This window comes from Papaver somniferum, chromosome 3, assembly GCF_003573695.1.
Source record: "Papaver somniferum cultivar HN1 chromosome 3, ASM357369v1, whole genome shotgun sequence".
NCBI classification, from domain to species: Eukaryota; Viridiplantae; Streptophyta; class Magnoliopsida; order Ranunculales; family Papaveraceae; genus Papaver; species Papaver somniferum.
Window position 1 is genome coordinate 159,490,057 of NC_039360.1, and position 20,483 is coordinate 159,510,539.

The 20,483-nt window shown below is 36.5% G+C and overlaps 3 protein-coding genes and 1 long non-coding RNA gene across 10 annotated transcripts; 3 read left to right on the forward strand and 1 right to left on the reverse strand.

Annotated features, from left to right (window-relative positions):
• The first annotated feature begins 1,331 nt into the window (after positions 1-1,331).
• On the forward strand, positions 1,332-4,290 carry LOC113361755. Of its 5 annotated transcripts, none has more exons than XR_003365309.1 (5): positions 1,332-1,376; positions 1,517-1,774; positions 2,549-2,977; positions 3,158-3,219; positions 3,904-4,290. It is a non-coding gene; the product is annotated as an uncharacterized LOC113361755 (long non-coding RNA). The 5 variants fall into 5 exon arrangements; XR_003365310.1 differs by adding an exon at positions 3,356-3,786 and having other exon boundaries at positions 1,340-1,774; XR_003365307.1 differs by having other exon boundaries at positions 1,340-1,774; positions 2,549-2,593; positions 2,892-2,977.
• Positions 4,291-6,453: 2,163 nt separating this feature from the next.
• LOC113357793 (G-type lectin S-receptor-like serine/threonine-protein kinase At5g35370) lies at positions 6,454-8,029 on the forward strand. 3 transcript variants are annotated; one of them, XM_026601248.1, is made up of 3 exons: positions 6,454-7,008; positions 7,080-7,188; positions 7,287-8,029. In XM_026601248.1, exons 1-3 carry the CDS (start codon positions 6,607-6,609, stop codon positions 7,523-7,525), a joined length of 750 nt encoding a protein of 249 aa, XP_026457033.1. In that variant the 5' UTR covers positions 6,454-6,606; the 3' UTR covers positions 7,526-8,029. The 3 variants fall into 3 exon arrangements, with proteins under 3 accessions (XP_026457033.1, XP_026457034.1, XP_026457035.1); XM_026601249.1 differs by having other exon boundaries at positions 7,089-7,188; XM_026601250.1 differs by having other exon boundaries at positions 7,098-7,188.
• LOC113360199 lies at positions 7,527-8,132 on the forward strand. The gene has a single exon (XM_026603735.1). The coding sequence runs from the start codon at positions 7,527-7,529 to the stop codon at positions 8,130-8,132; it is 606 nt and encodes a 201-aa protein (XP_026459520.1).
• On the reverse strand, positions 8,099-11,493 carry LOC113357791 (RNA-directed DNA methylation 4-like). Its single transcript, XM_026601247.1, has 10 exons — positions 11,311-11,493; positions 11,141-11,224; positions 10,957-11,048; positions 10,802-10,873; positions 10,666-10,707; positions 10,441-10,577; positions 10,217-10,338; positions 9,917-10,007; positions 9,753-9,826; positions 8,099-8,672 (listed from the first exon to the last, which is right to left on the reverse strand). The coding sequence occupies exons 1-10, from the start codon at positions 11,408-11,410 to the stop codon at positions 8,389-8,391; spliced, it is 1,098 nt and encodes a 365-aa protein (XP_026457032.1). The 5' UTR covers positions 11,411-11,493; the 3' UTR covers positions 8,099-8,388.
• Between the last annotated feature and the right edge of the window lie 8,990 nt (positions 11,494-20,483).

Below are 20,483 nucleotides of genomic sequence, written 5' to 3' on the forward strand. Positions count from 1 at the left end.
AAATTAGGTTACTACTATTGGTAGTTGATGGAGATTGTAGTGGTTTCGAACCCAACAAGGAAATACTATTACTGATGCTATTATAAAACCTCACTGCTCTACGATGTATGTGAATTCGTGGATTTCAAAGTCCAACAACAACCAACCTGATTAAAGTGCGGATTTGAGAATCTCATCTGTGTTTGGCCCATAAAGCTTGCCGATTGGGTTTCACCCGTAATTTTGTAGACAGATACAAGTGAAATCCGCGGTTCCGGGCTTTTTGCTCACCCCATCCCTTTTATCAATCATGATTCCATGGTTTGGACCTTCCAACAAATAATTTTTTTGCCTAGAAAGCTGGGCCTATATACACATTTTGCCCACATTGGGCCTATGCACACATATTCACCCACTTCCTACATGAACATCCTTTCTTAGTTCCATAAAACCGTCTGAAATGCACTTGAATCTCGCTTCTGCATCAATTGGTCCATCTGGACCAACAAGGCAGCTTATATCCCGAACAACAGAAGAAGATTATCTGACTGAACAAAGACTTCAAACCAATGATTCTGAACAAATGCCTATAAGTATGTGTATAAGTACCAACTTACATTGTGAAAATCGTTTGGTTTAGACTATGCAAGTCAGCGTGCACCCTATGGAATAACTCTTTTTGAGGGGCTGAAAATCTTCTGCCAAAACCTCCCTTCAGTGTAGCATACAGAGATGTAGTCAATAGTAGTTCAAGGATTTCAATCCCATTTCACCATTTTTCTTTGGTGCGTGGTAGAAGGTGTTGATGCCACTGTCAAAAAGATCCATGGATTATGAAAATATATATTCGACAAAGCTTGAGAGATATGTGTAAAGTATCTGATTCAATTCTAAGATAGTGACTTACTTTTATGTTCTACAACTCTTTTACAGCGTTGCCGGTGTTTTTGCAGGAAATCTTGGAAATTTTAGGTGAACTGTCACTTGTGCGTCTTTCTATCGATGCTACATATATATATACACAAAATAAGATTAGTGGCGCACATTAGAACATGATGATAATACTACGTAATTTTTTCTTTACGAGGGATAAACTCATCCTACAATGAGCCATGACCACTGTTCCTTAGTTGGATCTACATCCCCTACCACTACAAAACAGGTCTTATTTGTGAGGGTTTTTTAAAGAGGGGCGTCACAAATAAGGGTTATTTGTGAGGGTTTATGACCAACCGTCACAAATACTTAAGTTAGTCAAAGTCAAAGTCCAATTCGGTCGGTTGCAAGGTCCGACAAAACAAAATTTTCAGCCTTTATATTTTTTTTTCTCTTCTTATCTACTTACAGAACAGATCTGGTTTTCTCTTCTCTTACCTTCTGTTCTTCTTCACTGAGAGGTTTGCTTCTCTTACCTTCTCTCCATCTCGTCCATCTCTTCTGTAACCATCACTACTCTTGAGCTTACTCTCATCTATTAATGGTTTTTTTCTTCTGTTGCTTAATATTACTTTTAATTATTTGTTTCTTTGTTGTGCAGTATTTGTTTTTTTTCCCCTCTTTTTCTTTTGTATCAGTTTTAATTTTTCTTTGTTTAAGAGATGGTGGAGGTGTTGTTGCTGTTTGAGTTAAGAGGAATAAGAATCGAGAAGCCAGTGAGTTAGGGTTTTCTGAAGTTGGTTTGTTCTCTGAGTTTGGGTAGAACAAGGATGATATCGAGTTGTAACCACTGAAGATTAAGAGGGTTGTTGATGAATTGATGAGATGAAGCAGTTCTGGTGAAGAATCACAAAATCAGGTAAATTAGTGTTCCTCAATTCGAATTTGTTTCTTGTAGATTGGATTATAATTGATGAAATCTGAGATGGGTATTGTGTGAATTGAAATTATATTGATTAGGAAGAGTTTAATTTTATTTTCTTTGAGAATTAGGGTTTTCCCCTGTTCTTCCCCAAATCAGTAAATTAAGGTTGGTTGAAAAGGGAAACGGTTCTATGGTGAAGGAATTTGAAAATCAGGAAGGGGGTTATTAGATCTAAGTTCTGTAGTTCAGGGTTTTGGTTGGATAGTGACATAGAAGATGGTTCTAATGGAAATTGGAAAAGATGTGGTTGTTTTGAGGTTGACTTAGAGTAGAAGTTTATGGTTAAAGAGGTCTGGTTGGTTGTGTGTGATGAAGTAGAAAAAGGTTCAGGTCTAGTGATATTCTCAGAAAATCTTGTGTTTGCAGGATCAAGATTTCATTATTTGGAGGAATTGCATGAAACGAGATTTCACGATTAATCCGTAGTTACTATTTGACCTTTCCTATTTGAAGATTAGCACAGTTATTTGTGTCTTGAGTAGTTTTCGTCTGAATTGGTTCATTCTGGATATGGTTTCTGAATGCCACCATTTTGTTCAGATTGATGCTTGATCCATATGCAAATGTTTTCTATGACCATGTTGGAGGCATGGAAGATTCTAATGAAGCTAAAGTTTGCTTGCTTCTCTTTTGGTTTCTTCTCCGTTGAACTAGTGCGGATGTAGTTGCTTGTGCTTTTCTCATCTTAGTTATTTTTCTCTATAGCAGGTTTGGACCGTGATACCTACAGAGTACATATGTTTCTTTTCAGTGGTAAGTATTGTATTTTCTCCTTCTTGTATTGTTCATTAACAATAGGTTTGATGTATTTATAACCCCTGTCTCTGTTGCACCATGTTTACACATCTGCTGAACGATTATCACCTAATGACAGTATGTTGATTTCCAAAGCTCGCGTTCTATAGGCAATCAGAATTGCAGCTCTCTTGGGGCTCCATCTTATGAAGGAAACATTATTTTTTTTTTGAAAAACTTGTATTGCTCCATACTGAGACTTGACAGAGTTTTTAGGACACTTTACTACCATGCTTATCCTCAAGTTTTGCTTTAGCAATGCCACACTAGGCACCTCATGGAAATGAATTACACGCTGGCGTATGGATATGCAGAAAAGCCTCTGTTAGGCTACTTTGGAAGGTTTGGCTCCTGGAGATGCTTCCTTAATTTAACACTGGGTCCATGGGTCATTTCTTAACTCAAGAGTATATAGGGTTATGTTTGACACTTGTTCCAGACAGGAAGTGTTACCCATATTGCGCGGATGAAAGCTTTGGGCATATAATTGATATAACTGTTTGATTTATTTTTTATCTGCAGTCATTATTTGCTAAGCTGGATTAATTTTTGGCGCCTAACAGGCCATGCCGTCAGAGCTTATGGTGAGTAATTTGACCGCTTAGCTTGCAATTTCTGTACTTATATCATAGTTTCTCATGATATTTTTAAGGTTTTGGTACATACATATTTTTGTATTTGGTAGGCTATTAATGTCCGTATTTATGATTGCTCATATAGGATTGCAATTTTACTTTTCCACAAAGTACTAGCGGACAATCTTATGAATCCTCTGGTAGTTGCCACGTTTACACTTGCAGTTCACAATGGTGTAAATAGCCAGAAGCAATTGGCATAGCAAGGTCGATAACTAGACTGACAGTAATGTGAGTGAACTAGACTAGATACACAGGTTTGGATCCGAAGTTGCAGGCTAAAGGATTGCAGGGAAGGAGCTATATAAGATTACAAACAAGCAGCAAACTGATTAATCCTTCATTAGCATCAGGTCTCCAAGGTGTTTGACAAAAAGTCCCAAAAGAAACAACATTGATATTTGGGGGGTTGGAAGTTAGATTTGTTCACGAACTCTGCTTCACTTCCAAGTCTCCTGCCAAATATACTTATATTTCTCTCCTTCCATAAAAGATAAAACCCTGCAGATAACATGTGTGCGTGCATCCTTGGATTCATATTGATAAACTTCTGCCTGTTCTTCTTTTTCATTAGATTTAGATGACATGAAGATAATTTAATAAGTGCTAACATGCTACGTTTTTGCATTGCAGCCTGGTATAGCAAGTATCTGGACCAGGTACTGATGAGGAAGGGAGAAGCAGAGTCGCAGGGTGTAACAATGTAAAAATTTGTTACGAATGGTATAAGTTTTTGGTTCAGTGGCAATGATACGAGTTATGCAAAGCTTTTTAATTTTTGTATGAATGGCTTAAGATTTTTGAAAGTTCTGTAATTCTGAGAATCTAAAATCCGGCACCGGAGAAAGTAACCGTTTGCCGGCGGCAAGAAAACGATTTATGAGGGATTGACAAGACGTCACAAATACAATAACTATTTGTGACGGTTGACCGAACATAACGAATGATCTCAAACCGTCACAAAAAACATTTGTGACCCCAGTAGTAACAACGGATTATCGCCCGTAACAAATGTGTTTTTGTGACGGTCTTTTTCATTAATGTGATGGTTTTCTGGTATTTGTGACGGTTTAAAAACCGTCACTACAGGCCTCTTTTTGTAGTGTACCTCTCCCCTTACAAGTTACACCAATCCTATCTAAGTTTCCGAAAAATCCAAGTTTTCGGGTTGATCTACAGACAAGGAACTAATTAACATAGATTTGGTGGCATTGTTCAGAGATAATTTCTTACCGCGCATTTGTTCGAGAAACTTTAACACTTTGTAACATAATTTTAACAGAGTTGCCAATACAGGCATAAATCATAATAGTGATCCCCGATTAACTAATAAATAATTAGCAAGCAAAAAAAATCAATGCACCTAATTATAGCAGTAAGAGACGAATGAAGGCCAAACAAACCATATCTATATGTTAAATACAAATCTCAAATTGAGTTTTTTGGCCCCAGTAGAATTAAGCAGATGTTCAAAGACTTATTTTAAATATGTTTAGCATTGTTATGATTCTCTTAAACACCAGTAAGACATTATTGATCACTAAAACGTTTGTGTATCTGTATCATGATTCAATTCTTACGTGTTTAAATGAACATCAGATTGCTTATAGTTCAAAAGTTATATTTTCCAAAGAACGGTCATTATACATGGTTCCGTAATGGACCACAGTGTATATTCTTATAATTTGATTGCAAGACTAATTCTTACATGCTTACTTGAAACCATAATTAGAGTTTCATCTAAACAGAGAAAGTGTTTGCTTGAATATCAAGTTATCTTAGTTTGAATTCTAAGCAAACCTCTATCTTGAAAAATTGTAAATAGAGATGCTCTTTCAACTGAAAAGTTCAATCCCTGACACTTTGTATCTTATTTGAAAGTTAGAGTCGTCCTATATTGAACTAGGTTTTCTATGAGAAATATATTTAGTTCTACGATTAAAAGACTTCGCTTGGGGGATTCATGAAGCCAAATTTTCCATTTCGCAACTGCTTGAAGTTGTTGCGACTAGAATATAGCAACAACAACAAGCTATCGCTAAACCTATTTGCAACGGATTTATCCGTTGCAAAGTCAAGAAAAAACCAGTTGGCTGAACCGAAAACTGTTGCGAAATACTTTCGTTGGATACATGAAGACCTATCTCCATGGAAAAAGACTGGAATCTCGAACGATATGATAATGCGTGCAAGGAGAACAGCAAACTTCAGATTAGTAATTGTTGGTGGTAAAGCTTATCTGGAGACTTATGGGAAGGCTTATCAATCAAGAGATACATTGAATCTATGGGGAATATTACAACTTATGAGGAGGTACCCAGGGAAGTTGCCTGATTTGGATTTGTTGTTCGACTGCAATGACCCTCCAGTCATCGAGTCTAGTTTAATCTTACGCCATCCAGCGGTTAAGATTATATCATTTCTGTACAAATCTCGAGGAGTGTTGTTGGAACATTTTTGCTACAACACTTGTCATGAGACTACACTTGAAGGATGGAAAGCTATTGGTGTCTACTGCAGAAACTTGAAATCCCTTTACGTAGTTGATTGCTCGATGTTATGTCGCCTGGGATTGAAAGCTTTGTGTGATGGGTGTAACAAGCTTTGCTACTTATATGAAGACAACAATCCAATGAATTTTGCACTTGATCAGTTTTTCAAGGTAGAAAGACCCAGTGTGCATCTCCTGATGCCCCAGGCGTCAACATGGAATTATTTCTCGAATCCGTTTGATATTTAGGTGTTTAATTTTTGTTCTTCTTATAAGAAGATCGATTCTCGGTTGCATTTCAATTATTTACATATCTGAAGTAACAATATCAGCTTGTTACCTCTCTTGTTCACATTAAACAAGTTTGTTTAGTTTGCCAGTAACAACTCCGGCGAACGATATTGACTGTCCATAGCGTGCTTGCTAATTAATCAAGGTGAACTGTAGAAAAATGAACGTCATCCAGTCGTGAGATATGTGTCATCTAAAACAAACTTTCTAGGCCAGCCTACCCCTAAAAGATCCCATCATCATAAAGAGTGGTCCTATAAATAAATTGATAGTATTATTTTGATGGACACTTTTCTTTATTTCTCCAGTGCATGCTTGCGTAGGACTGCACCAACACAATCATATTAAAATTGTCACACCAACAAAAAAACATTTTCATCCCAATCTAATTTCATGATTTTAGCACTTCTCAATGACTTGATCTTAAAATCAGTACTAGAACACGATTTAATAAAACACAGTTAAACCCGAAGAAATCTGACAACAACAACAACAACTAGTTTCTTTCCGGTAGAAATTTTGTTTCAGGTTGACAGAGATCATACTTTCCATACATGAGCAAATATTACTGGATTTTTCTTACAATATGTTTTCATTTAATTGCATACAAGGTTCACTGTAAATCTGACATTCCGCTTGGGTATAAGGTCACAATCCCAATACCATCAGATTGTAACGCGGGTTTTATAGGAAGAGCTTTTCTAATGGAGCCTGAGAAAATAACAGTTCCTAGTTTTAAGGTTGCATTGGGTGTTGAAGATTCTTTTAATGGTAGTTTCTCGTGTTCACTTCAAGTTTTTCTTGGAGAGTTCAAAGTTTGGGATTCTGGTCATGTGTCGAAATTTTATCCGAAGAATAAATGTATGTTGGAGTTTACAGAAGGTGGTGTGTTGTTGTTGAGGGGTTCAGAGCGACAAATTGGATGGACTAGTGGCACTTCCGGGCAAGGTGTAGAGGTAAATTTTCTGAAGGTTGTGTTTCAGAGCATCTATTTTGCGTTGTTATTGCATGTTCATGATGTTTGCAGCTTTTGCAGAGATTACAGTTGCTGCATATAGGCAATCTTGTTCTACTGGATGTAATGGACCGTCTAAAATGGCAAAGTTTTGATTTCCCGGCGAATGTAATTCTCTGGGGTCAGGAACTCAACTTCTCGACTCGACTGACTTCTTCTATCTCTGGCAACTCAACTATGTTCTACTCTTTTGACTGACAGGAGTGTATTTGAACTCAGGTAAATTCAAGTACTCTTACTGGGAATTCAGTCCTACAGAAGGCCAGAATATCGTGTCTGCCGAATTGGGTTCTACAGGTCTGAAGCTTTTCGACCAAAACCATCGTAAATTTGCACAGATATCATCGAGAAAACAAAAACTTGTGAGATTTCTAGCATTGTCTGAAAGAAATGGGAATCTGGGATTGTATCATTATTCAATTCAAAAGAGTATATGTACTCTAGCATTGTCTGAATGAAATGTGTGATTTCCCTTTAGCTTGTGGACCTTACAGTATATGTACTCTATCCAATACTTGTCAATGCATCCAGTTTTCAGAGAAGGCTGCTAACCCAGTGGCAGTGCAATCTGATTGCAACGTGGGTTTTTCTGGCGAGTTCTGTGGCAAAACTGAACCCGTTGAGATGATTGAGATAAAGGGTGTTGGAAGTATCCTGAGAAGTCCTCAAGTTTTTAATGTCAGGAAAGATGTTTGCCTGAGTATGTGCATTGATGATTGTACCTGTGTTGCTCTGTTATACTCCGATAAGGGTGTGGGCATTCATGCCGGAGATGTTTGTCAGCGGTGTGTTCATTATGGTCTTGTCGGGGGTTTAAAACAAATGGACGAAGAAGAGGTGGCTATAAATATGTGGAGTTACTGGGTTAAGGCTCCCAAGGGAATTGTTGGAACAGAGGGCAAAAACTCAGTTTTAAAGAGATGGCTTCTGATCATGGGAGGGGTGGTTGATGTATTCATCATTCTTCTTGTTATGGGTGGGTTTGGGTATTATTATCTTGTAATTAGAAAGAGAAGGACGAGAAATGAAAATACCATCACATCAATTTTCGCAGAAAATCATTAAGATTCAAGATCCCTCGCATCTTTTCCAATCTTCACAAACAAGACAACGCAGCAGCAAAAGGAAACTTAGGAAAGATGCGTCTGCTAATTGCAGAGTTTAGTCGTATGTTTTTGGTTCTTACACTACTTACTATAAAAGCCCGAGTCTAAGCACTGAAATTCTATTCAGCTGACAGTATTCACAAAAGTTCATAGACCCAAACCTCAAAATTTCATCTGAACATGTTGATACGGTGTTCTTGTTGAAGCAATATGCCTCAGCGATGTTTCCATTTCCAGCTATCTTCATCTTCATCATCAGCTAATGTATCTTCATCTTCGTCTTCATACGAGTACTCGTCTTCAGAACTGTGTAGAGTCTTAGTTTTACCGAACTCATCAAGTTCTCTGAAGCCTCTGACACAAGTCACACCCTCCTTGTCCTCATCCTCATCCTCATCCTCTTCCTCATCTTCATCCTCGTCATCTTCCTCTTCCTCTTCCTCAGATTCTTCTTCTGACGACTCCTCGTCTGGGTATTCATTCAGTGGATTATCTTCAGCTGAACAGAGACAGATATAAAACTTCATGAGAATACAAAAATTACTGAGAAAAGAGAGAATACTAGTCTAACGAACAATGGAGTATAGGAAGAAAATATCATTTTAATCACTGGTATCCCAATAAGATTACTTTGGTCCATCACAGTGATAGCATTAACATCCTAGTGATATAATTTTGAGAGTATCGATAAAAAAAAATGAAAAGAAGATGTAGTTGTCTTTAGTTACGGCTTTTGAGTGATAGACACAACAGGAACTACAATATAGTCATGCGTCATTATAAACTCCATTCAATTTTTTTATGAAATAAGCACTTTTGGCAGACTTCACTGCACACCAGGCTCAATTTTAAACCGATTCTGCAAAATTACTTGTTGTCAAGCACACTTTTAAAGTACTCGCTTTGCCAGGTTCACTTTCAATGTGTCTGGCGTGGGACATACTTTAAAAGTGTGCTTAGTCCAGTTCGACAGATGAATTTGGCAGATTTAGCATTTTTCACATTTACCTCCTTTCGTTGCACTTGAAAATAAAGCCATATTTAATATTTGAGGGTTTTTTTTGTTGGCATCCATTGTTAATGCTATCACAAGGTCTTTTTGTAGCCTTTCGTATAAAAGATCTCGTTTTTTTTATAAATATACTACTAATTTTTATTATGATACTTCAATCAAATCTTTATAATACTACATGCATTAGATTAGATAGTTGCATAGTGGCTGAAAAGTAGTCATATAGTATCGAAAAGACAGGCTCAAGTCAAAACACAGACAGGGTCCTGCTAAATGAAATAATCAGCAATTCATACGGGAGATAAATGGTGTTACTCGCGGGGTAAAAGAAGAGACATAATGTAAACAACAACGATACCACACCTCGGTTTTAATCAAGGTTTGTGTTTATGTATACATTGTCTCTCTCCAACACCTCGCAAGTAGTACCTACTATCTATCCTTTCAACTATTATCTAACGTCTATGTTCTGACGAAACCTCATCCAGGTATTCATTTGGTGGATTATCAGTGGCGGACACATCACCAAACCAAAGTAAGAAGGGTAACAAAATAAGCAGCACATACCGTTTGAATCGCTGGTATCCCACTCAGATTCCTGTGGTCCATCATAGTAATCATCATCTTCACCTACTTGAACTCTAAACCAGATAATACATACATGGTTGAATACAAGATAATCCTTTATCATTCAAATTTCAAAGTTGAGCATCATAAGCAGCAATTCTTACAGGGGATATGCATCCAGATCATCTTCTTGTTCAGCTGTGTTCATCTCGTCCTTCACAGCGTACAAGTCATAAACGTAATCATCCATCATAGCTGCACATACAAGCAAAACATAAGAAATAATTCATGAGTTGGACGACCAAGAAGAGTAATTCGCAAAACACTAGAAGATCATGTAGTTATAACATATTTACGTCCAATGAATCAAGGGATTATTTAGATACACCACATAGATAACCAAACATCAAGCACATAAAATGAGGAGTGGCCAGGACAAGAAGAGTGAATCATATGGGGAGCACCTCCACCGTTGTTAATGTATGAGTACATATCAGATTGGATCTCTGAGGCAACCTCTGGAAGATACTCCCTTAGAAGAGGCATAAAGTTGCACAAAATTTGACTATCCTCCAAAGACATGTCTCTGCAATACGACAAATGTAATTAGTAAAATTCCCCGAAGGCAAAAAGATAGATCCATATAGTGATGAAAAACGACCACGCAAGGAAGATTAGAATCACATACTCTGTTTGTTCCACCTTCTTTGGTATTTCTTCCTCTTCATCAACACGAACAACATCATAAATATTGCACATTTCATGTATGCCCTTTCCCTTTCTCCTCTTCCATATTTGCTCAAACCGAGCATTTTTTGCCATATCCTAACATTACCAATCAGAAAAACACCATTCAAGTATCACATTAACAAACAAATCAAAATCTGAACCCCATTTCTTTAGAAAAACATACCTCATGCTTTTCTCTAGCTCTCAACAGCAACTTATCTTGCTTCTGCAGACATCAACACAAGAATCCCAAATGTCATTTCAAACAATTTCACTAACAAACAACCGAATTTCACATAATTGCAAAGAACCCCACTTACATTCTCTTGTTTGAAAGTCTGTCTTCGTTCCTCAACCTTAGTTTTGAAATCAACAGCATCTTCAGAGTTAGGCTGCTCATAACAACAAAAAAGCTTAATTATAATTCCCCAAATCACAATTTCTCACTCAAAAAAGAAATTCACACAACACTAACCACCACAATTGATTGCAAGACTTGGATCGAGGCTTTTGAACTAGCAACTGTCTCTACATGTTGTACCAATACTTTCTTTCTCTCTACAATCTCTGAAAAAACACAAAACAAGAATCAGAAAGAAAAAAAAAATTTAAAAATAAGGAAAGGGTTAAATTGTGTGATTGATTGAATGGTTTCTGACCTGTAATGGATGAATCGGTGGTGATAGACAGTTTATCAAAGTCAACCAATGGTCTTTTAAGTGGTCTTTCATTGATTTCTAACCCTACAATTCGAAGAAAGAAAAAAAATGTCAGTAAAAAAGAAATTAGGGATTTCAGAATGTTGATAATAGAACAAGTTTTTACTTACAGAGAGCTTCGAGTGGGGATTGTGAAGACTTTCTCTTGACTCTGACGATCAATGGTTTTGCTGATGATGAGCTTGAGCTTTCTCCTTCATTGCCCGCCATGGATTTTGGGTTTTAGGGTTTTCGTCCCAAGGGGAAGAAAGAGCGACGGGTGGAGAGAGGAGGCTGTCACTGAAATGTGTGAAACCCCGTCTCATGCTCGGCACTCTAGTACCAAACTGATGGGCAGGATAGTGTTCAGCCACTCTGAATGTTGGCCCAGTAAATATTTTGCTTGACTAATTGACTACCTCATTTTGTGAAATATAATTTTGGGCATACCAAAATCTTCCAAGGCATATTGAATGAAGACAAAAAAGGTTGTGAAATAGTAAAATCAGATAATCCCTTAACCCAATTTTTTTTTAATGGCAAATCTGACCTTTACGTATTAGTGTTAATAATCTTGATTAGTGATTAAATATTTTGTTTAGTGATTAAAATAATTTTCAGAATTATAAGAGTTGTTTAGATGAAAAATTTGAGGAAAAAAAAAATCAAAGTTTTGGTTTGGTTAAGAAGGAGAGAAAGAGAAGGAGAAAGTGAGAAAATTCTAATTCTTGATTCAATGGAGGATGAGGAGGGTCATCATTCATCTAAAAAAACTAGGAAAATACATATCAACTACAACAATGATCCAGAAATGGCTGATTTCTTAGATTATGAGAATGATTTTACACCCACTCAAACTCAAGCTCAAACTCAAACACAAACTCAAGATGATGATTTTTATGAGCCAAATCCTGATGATGAAGACATTGATGAGGAACCCAATGCTTCTAATACACAGGTACACTTATATCCTATACTTAATCTCACTTCTATAACTCTCAATTATCAAAAGTTAGGTTTTTTGAATCATGGTTCGGCGAAACAGGTTGAGGTTCGGCTCACATCTATGAGCCGAATCTACCAATTGATGAACGGTCCGGCTTACTGAATCTGTTTACTGCATGCGCCGAACCTATAATTTCCAATTCCAACCCTTTTGCTAGACACTAGTTCGGCTTATATGAAAGTTTCATAGTAAGCCGAACAACATCCTGAAGCCCGGAATAGAATCATTACTGATTCGGCTTACATATCCAAAATCGTATGTGCCGAACATAATTTTTTAATTTCTGGGTTGAAATATTGTTACTGGTTCGGCACATATGGAGAATATCGTATCAGCCGAAACCTCTTATGTTCAAGGTTCGGCACATAATATGATTATCGTCTGAGCCGAACATGAATTTGTTAATTTTTGGGTTAAAATATTGTTCGTGGTTCGGCACATATTGAGGATATCGTATAAGCCGAAACCTGTAAATGTTTATAGTTCGGCACATAATGTGATTATCGAATGCGCCGAACCTTGTTATTATATTCCCTTTCTAGTGTTTAACCTTATGATATTCTTTGTAGATCGTGCTTGGACCCATGGAAAATCAACCTGATCCAGTAGACATAATTCACGAGGATACCAAGGATCACTAAAACATGAAATTGAGGAAAGAAAAAGTGCCTTTACGTTGTTTGAGAAAAAGTGATACTAGTATATATTTTTATTTTTGTTTATTTGCCAAATTGGAAAGAAAAAATAGTTTTATTCTTATTACTTGATTTCGGAAAACCATATACCGACGAGTTTTGAAGCGTGCTTATTGGCAACTAAAAGTAAAAAGACACGTGAGTTTCATCAAGTGCTTCAGGTTAGAAAAGTCAAATCTCAGTTAGTAGATTAGTTCATAGGCTTCGGTCCAGATTAGCAGGTTCCACAACGGAAGTGGATGCCCTTTAAAGAGATGGTAGTACTGGACCAAGCTCTGGTTAATCTGGTCGAAATCAGTTTGGATCTAGAAGCTTGGTTGGGCTAGAAAATGTTTAACGCCATACTTCTGCTTCTAGTTTCCAAACATGCTTTAAAATTCGTCGATAAATTATTTTCCAAAACCAAGTAATAAGACTACTCAAAAAAGTTTCCAATTTGGCCTATAAACAAAAATAAAATAAATATACCACTTTTTCTGAAACAACGTAGAGGTAACAGTCTTGACTCATCTCAGCACTGGAAAACATTTCTGAGCACAGAAGCAAGTGAATATGATATAGTATCCAGGTGCTTGATATATTCAGAGAATATGATATAGTATCCGAAGTGTTCATTATTCAGTATCATGGACATTAATTAAAGAACTCCACACTATCTATCTAGTTCTCTATATAGTATCCTGGTGCTTGATATATTCAGAGATACCGAGCTAAACACAAGCTAAGGATTCAACATTTTGATAAGAATGGACATAAAAGCCAATTTTTTGACGTGCTGATAGGTCACAAATTTTCGTGAATGTCTCATCTTTTAGATCATAATAGGAGACAACCAAACAATTTTTTACTAGCAGCACAACCTTTGTTGACTCGTTTTCTTCTCCTCCCTGAATAATGAATATGATATCATCACGTTGAGGCAGTAATGTAGAACCAGACGTAGACCCGTCATATGGATTTAAACTCAAATCAACCTGTCCTATAAAATTCCAACTTGAGTTGGCAGCATCCATCTCAAAAATGCTATAACAACGAACAGTACGATTGCTCTCAATAAGATACAAATGGCCCCGATACTCAGCAATGTTGTAGTAGCAGTAAACTTTTTTGCAGAACTTGGCGGTCGCACTTCCCATACTGATTCTCGATAAACATCAAAGTAAACGACAATCCCTAGTAGGCTGCACCAGTACAATGACCCATTCCAGACGATACCAGATGTCCAATGTATACCTTTTTGGCCAGTAGAAGAATAAAATCCAGACAACCTCCAAGAAGATATTTCGGAATCATAAATTTCAATTCTATGTTCGTTAGTGTTTATAGGGTTTCTCCGGGTAGCTATTAATGACAACTGCAAGATGAAACTTAGCTTATATAAAGACAACTCTCTTTATTGATGTTTAGAAAATCTATCAAAACTAAACACAAGCTCTAATCTTGCTCATATGATCAACCACAACTTTGGTGATCATATATATATAGAACTATGAATTCCTTTTCCTAGTCCTATTACCTTATTACATGTCTTTCTTTTTCTTAGAACTAGATGACTTCTAATTCCCTTAGGATTACATCAATTTCCTAATCTTGTCCTAACCAACTTGTTAGTGACTTCTATGTTGAAGTTAATCCAACATTCTCCCGCTTAAGCTTCAACTGTGCTTGTGAAAAATCTTGTACTCCTATTAATTTCCTCATTTCTTCAAACTTGATCCGAGCTAATGCCTTTGTCAATATATCTGCCTTCTGCTCAGTTCCAGGTATGTGTTCTACGTTAATGACCTCCTTCTCGATGGATTCTCGTATGAAATGATACCTTTTGTGAATGTGTTTCGTCTTCCCATGAAACACTAGATTTTTAGTGAGTGCAATTGCAGACTTATTATCAATCTTGATGAGAACTTTTTCAGGTTCTCTTACTTTGATTTCACCCAACAGTTCTTGAAGCCATATTGATTGTTTAGCTGCTTCTGTTGCATCCATAAACTCAGCTTCACAGGATGAGAGGGCTACAATGTCTTGCTTCTGTGAACACCATGTAATAGGTGCTTCACCTAGATAAAATATATAACCAGTTGTACCTTTTCCATCATCTTGGTCAATATTATGACTGCTGTCACTATACCCAACAATTCCTTTTGATACTCCTCGACCATACTTCAATCCACAGCTGATTGTTCCTCTTAGATATCTCAATATCTTCTTTATTACATCACCATGAGACTTGCGTGGACTCTGCATATAACAGCTTGCTACTCCCACAGAGAAAGCCAAATCTGGTCTTGTGTGTAATAAGTATCTTAGGCATCCAACATTTCTTCTATAACTCATTGAATCAATCTATGCTTCTTCTTGTGCCTTTGAAACTTTAAGTCCAAACTCCATTGGTATCTTAGTTGGATTACAAGTTTCAAGTCCTGCTTCTTTCAGAATTCTCCTTGCATAAGCTTCTTGTTTAATCTGAATCCCATCTACTCCTTGATGGACTTCTATGCCAAGGTAATAAGTGAGTTTTCCGAGGTCTGACATCTCAAACTTTGATGACATTTCTCTCTTGAACTCATTGATCACCTTAAGGGAGTTGCCAGTCAAAAATAGATCATCTACATAGACTGCAATCAGAAGAAGTGTTCCCTTTTCTTCTCTTCTGTATACTGATGTTTCTTTAGAGCACTTAACAAATCTGATTTCTCTTAAGATTTGATCTAACTTTGTATTCCAGGCTCGAGGAGCTTGTCTTAGACCATATAGAGCTTTTGATAACTTATAAACCTTATGCTCTTGTCCTTTTACTTCAAAACTTTCTGGTTGTTCAACATACACATCTTCTCGCAATTCACCATGTAAGAATGCTGTCTTAACGTCTAAGTGGTGAATTTCCCATGAGTTTGATGCTGCCTATGGCTTATCAAATAGAAACCAAGTCTTTTTTCTGTTGATTGAAATAATTTCTTCTCTACATGTTTGTGTCCATTTAGTCGAGACCTTTGCTTCCTGAAAATTCCTTGGTTCATCATTAACAGAAAGTAACATAATCTCACATTCTTCTGCAGCTTGAAGAACATAATCCTCCGGATACTGTGGCTTTTGTATCTGTCTTGTTGATTTTCGCAGTGGAATGGGTTGAGTTATTTCTTCGATCTCCTCTTCCTATTCTTCTTCTTCTTCTTCTACTTCTTCGTTATTCTCAGTGTTTTCATTATTCTCTTCTTATTCTTGATTAACATCATTGTTTCCATTGGTATTGATGATTATGGGTCCTTCGCCTTCATCAGTTACTTGACCCCATCTCATGTGAAACATTCCTGGATCCCTACTTGGTCCATCATTAGTTTCTTTCCAGTTCGCTTTTTCATCGAATACCACATCTCGACTCACTATTACTCTTTTCTTTGTTGGATTGTATAATCTGTAAGCTTTGAAATCTGTCAAATGCTTCACTCTTTTCTTTCATAAGAATAGACCACATATATCTTGAGAAGTCATCTATAATAACAAATATGTATTTGTTATTTGCAAGGGTTTGTAGTGTAATAGGACCACATAAATCAGCATGAAGAAGCTCTAATGGCTTTGAGTCTCTGAATGTTGTTGCTTTTGGCAAACCTTGACGCGTTTGTTTCCCAACTAAACATGATTCACAGATCCTTGATTCATCGTTTATCTGTGGTATCCCTCGAACCATCTTGTTATGAGACATTGCCTTTAAAGTTCTAAAGCTTATGTGTCCTAATCTTGCATGCCACTTACATGTCTGATCTTCCAGTCTCATATTCAGACACAATGGCCTTTCAATCATGAGACTTATCTTGTAGAGTCTATTCTGTGAACGTGAGACTCTAACTAAAAGTCTTCTACTTGGGTCATGAACTGTTAGATAATCTTGTCGCATTCTAACATCACATCCAACTTCTGTAACTTGTCCTAAACTTAGAATGTTGCTTTGTAAGTTTGGGATGAAGTAGATGTTTGTGACAAGCTTCTGTTCTCCGGTCTTGCTCTGAAATAGAATTGATCCTTTCCCTTCAATTTCTACAGAAGATCCATCCCCAAACTTCACTTGTCCTTTGATTTTCTCATTGAGTTCATAAAAGTAGTGTCTCTTACCAGTCATGTGATTGCTGGCTCCATTATCTAAATACCATATTCCTTCTTCACCATCCTTTGATTCGTAGTTCTTTGGTATTAGTTTCCCTTCGTTTAAGAATACAACTTCGTGCATGAAAAGAGTTGTATCTGCTTCTCTTGTTTCATTCTTGTTTGCTTCTTCCATATTTTGTATTCTTCCAGGGCATACAGAGGAGAAGTGTCCTGGTTTATCACATCTGTAACAAATAATGCTTGATCTATCCTTCTTTTCTTTCCCTTGGTTTTGATCATTCTGACTTGTTGTTCTATCTTGTGAGTTAATCCTTCCTCCCCTTCCTCGGCCTCTGTTTACTCTACCACCTCTCCCACGACCTCTTCCTCTTGTCGCAGAGTTTTGTTGGTAAGAGTTTGTGTACAAGAGTTTTCCTTGAGTTTCTCCATTGTTTTCTTCATCAAGGATTCTCTCTTCATATGCTTTCAATCTTCCAATTATATCTTCATAGCTAGTCTTCTTTAAATCTAAGACTTGTTCGAGAGAAGCTATGATATGAATATACTTGGATCTTGGTAAACTATTGAGAAACTTCTTTACCAGTTTATCTTCATCAATGGATTGTCCAAGTGACGCAGCTTTTGAGGCTATCTCTGATAGCTTTCCTGCAAAGCTATCAATAGTATCAGTGTCTTTCATCTTCACTCTTTCAAATTCAGACATTAAGGTTTGCAGACGGGCTTCTTTAACTCGATCATCTCCGAGATTACGTTCCTTTATTGAATCCCAAATTTTCTTTGAAGTTTCCTGTTCACCAACTTGTAGAACAAGACATTCTGGTATTGCTTGAAAGAGTAAACCTATAGCGATGTTGTTCTTATCTGCATCATCTGTTCCTGGTTCAATTGTATCCCACACCTTGTAGATTTTCATCAGTACCTTCATTCTCATGGCCCATACTGTGTAGTTTGTGGCGTTGAGGATTGGAACTTGTATTGATGGTGGCGTGAACTGTTTTGCACCCACAATGGTGGTTTCGCTTTCCATGGCTCAAAAACAAGCTCTGATACCAATTTTTGGGACAATTGGATCGCTCTGATACCAATTAATGGCAACTGCAAGATGAAACTTAGCTTATATAAAGACAACTCTCTTTATTGATGTTTAGAAAATCTCTCAAAACTAAACACAAGTTCTAATCTTGCTCATATGATCAACCACAACTTTGGTGATTATATATTTATAGAACTATGAATTCCTTTTCCTAGTCCTATTACCTTATTACATGTCTTTCCTTTTCTTAGAACTAGATGACTTCTAATTCCCTTAGGATTACATCAATTTCCTAATCTTGTCCTAACCAACTTGTTAGTGACTTCTATGTTGAAGTTAATCCAACAGCTATAACTTTGTAGTACGGGGATCTGAATGGATCGAATGCTAAACTAACGCTACAGAACGAACCTAAATTGAAAGGAGGTAAGACTTTGTTCTTGTTTGTGAAGGGATTGAATATGTATTAAGTAAAATCACCACCAGATCTTCTACTAGATAAGAGTAAGCCATTGCAAGATTGCAGAATGTTTATCTTTAAGCTATCAAATTTGTTAATTAGGATTTTGAAATGGTGATAACTAATGCTATCTGTATTTCCATCAAAAGAGATGTAGTCATAATCGGGATTCATCGGGGTTATTTCCCCATCGTTGCCCCAGAAAACTCCTGGGATTGAAAATTTAGGGTTTTGAAGGAAATGCTTGTGAATAAATTAGGGATCTGTGATTATAGAACACCATTGTTTCGACACAAATTGAACACAAGTAGAGATTTTGATGGTAATCTAATTAGAATCAGCGTCAAGATATCAATATTACTACCTATAAAAAATGCTGATGCTGATGAATTTTTATTATTATCAGAAATTAAATGAAATATATCACTACCTAATGATTTGAAAAAAAAAATAAACAATTCCGTTTTTTCCTACTTGCATGAATGCATCGACTGCACAAAAATTCATGTCGAGGAGGAGCTCTCTTCTAAGTTCTCTCTCTATCTATCCGTGTCCTTTCGAATTGGTCCGATGTCCTCTAACTTTAACGTCTATCACACTTTCCTAATGTTACACCCTTAGTCCCTTACCATAACACGAAGATATAGACAATTAGATTTAGGATTTCCTTTTTTTGGTTCTAATTGGTTTCCTTTTCTTTCTTTTTTTGAGGAGAGTTGATTTCCTTTTCTTAGACATAGTACTAAAGCCTATACGGTCCGCGGGTTATAACCCCAAAGGGGTTATAACCCATCTACAAAAAACCCATCCAAACAAAAGTGATAAAAAAACCCCAAATATCATAAACTGTCTAAACTACCCTCCCCTAATTCAACCCAAAAGAAACTGAGAAAGAAAACGACCCACTAACGGAAAAAGTTTCTTAAAACCTCCGCTCCTGTTCGTTCAAAATCATTCTGTTCGTTCAAAAATCAATCCGCTCCTGTATTCATTCAAAATCAATCTGCTCATCCCTAAGCCAAAATCGTTCAAAATCAATCTGTATTCGTCATCATCTTCTCGATTTTACCTTCTTCTCTTATTCTAAGGTTGCGTATTTCAACCACTGCTACAAAATCTGACCTAATTTTTCAACCACAAATGGTGAAGAAACAAAATCAACAGGCGAAAAAGAAAGATGAAAAGCTAAAGAAAATAGCGAAACCATCTCCTAAAGGTAAGAAATCGAACTTGCTTTCAATTTAATTTCGAGTTTGAATTCAAAAGATTATTAGGTTTCATTTGATTTATGGGTTGGTTTTCTGTTTGCTTTTAGGTTTCATTTCTTAGGTTAGGTTCTATTTTCATTTGGTTACATCGTTTCTTTGGTTTAGGTTTAGGTTTCAGTTTGTTTGATGTAACCGAATGAAAACAGATTTCAATTGTTTGTATACTTGATGCAACCAGATATTTTTTTTTTCTATTTGATGAAACCATATTCATTTGTTGTTTATTTGATGAAACCAAAGTATAATCTGTTTTTTTTTATGAAACAATTCTGGGTTTCATCACTTTTCATTTGTTAGGTTTAGGTCTGCAAGAATGATGTAACAGATTTGCGATGAAACCAGATATCATTTTCTGTTTCTTAATGAAACCCAAAATTGGTTTCATCATTTTTAGTTATTGGTTTACTTCTAGAGTTGTTATTGGCTGTTGATTTGAATTCAAACTGTGGAGATTGGCGCTATGTTATGTAATCTTATGGTTTCATACAAGTTTCAATTATGCTTATGGTTTCATCACTTTGTTCGTGCTTATGGTTTCATCATTACAAGTTTATGTCTTATGGTTTCATCATTATTATTTATTATTCTCTTATGGTTTAATTTTGGTTTCACAATAGGTAAAAAAAGAGATAAGGAACCATACAGGTGCTCGTTGCATCATTTGTGCGAGCTAGCAGTGAAAATTAAGGAGTTGATAAAAAATAAGCAACTGCATTTGAAAGCTCTTAAATCATGTCC

What these genes read in the sequence shown, in the direction of transcription:
- LOC113357793 (XM_026601248.1), top strand. Translation starts at nt 6,607, where the DNA reads ATGAGCAAATATTACTGGATTTTTCTTACAATATGTTTTCATTTAATT. An exon ending in CTTCCGGGCAAGGTGTAGAG is followed by an intron (nt 7,009 to 7,079) that starts GTAAATTTTCTG and finishes TGATGTTTGCAG; the next exon opens with CTTTTGCAGAGATTACAGTT. An exon ending in GGCGAATGTAATTCTCTGGG is followed by an intron (nt 7,189 to 7,286) that starts GTCAGGAACTCA and finishes ATTTGAACTCAG; the next exon opens with GTAAATTCAAGTACTCTTAC.
- LOC113360199 (XM_026603735.1), top strand. Translation starts at nt 7,527, where the DNA reads ATGTGTGATTTCCCTTTAGCTTGTGGACCTTACAGTATATGTACTCTA.
- LOC113357791 (XM_026601247.1), bottom strand. Translation starts at nt 11,410, where the DNA reads ATGGCGGGCAATGAAGGAGAAAGCTCAAGCTCATCATCAGCAAAACCA. An exon ending in ATCCCCACTCGAAGCTCTCT is followed by an intron (nt 11,225 to 11,310) that starts GTAAGTAAAAAC and finishes TTCGAATTGTAG; the next exon opens with GGTTAGAAATCAATGAAAGA. An exon ending in AGACTTTCAAACAAGAGAAT is followed by an intron (nt 10,708 to 10,801) that starts GTAAGTGGGGTT and finishes TGATGTCTGCAG; the next exon opens with AAGCAAGATAAGTTGCTGTT.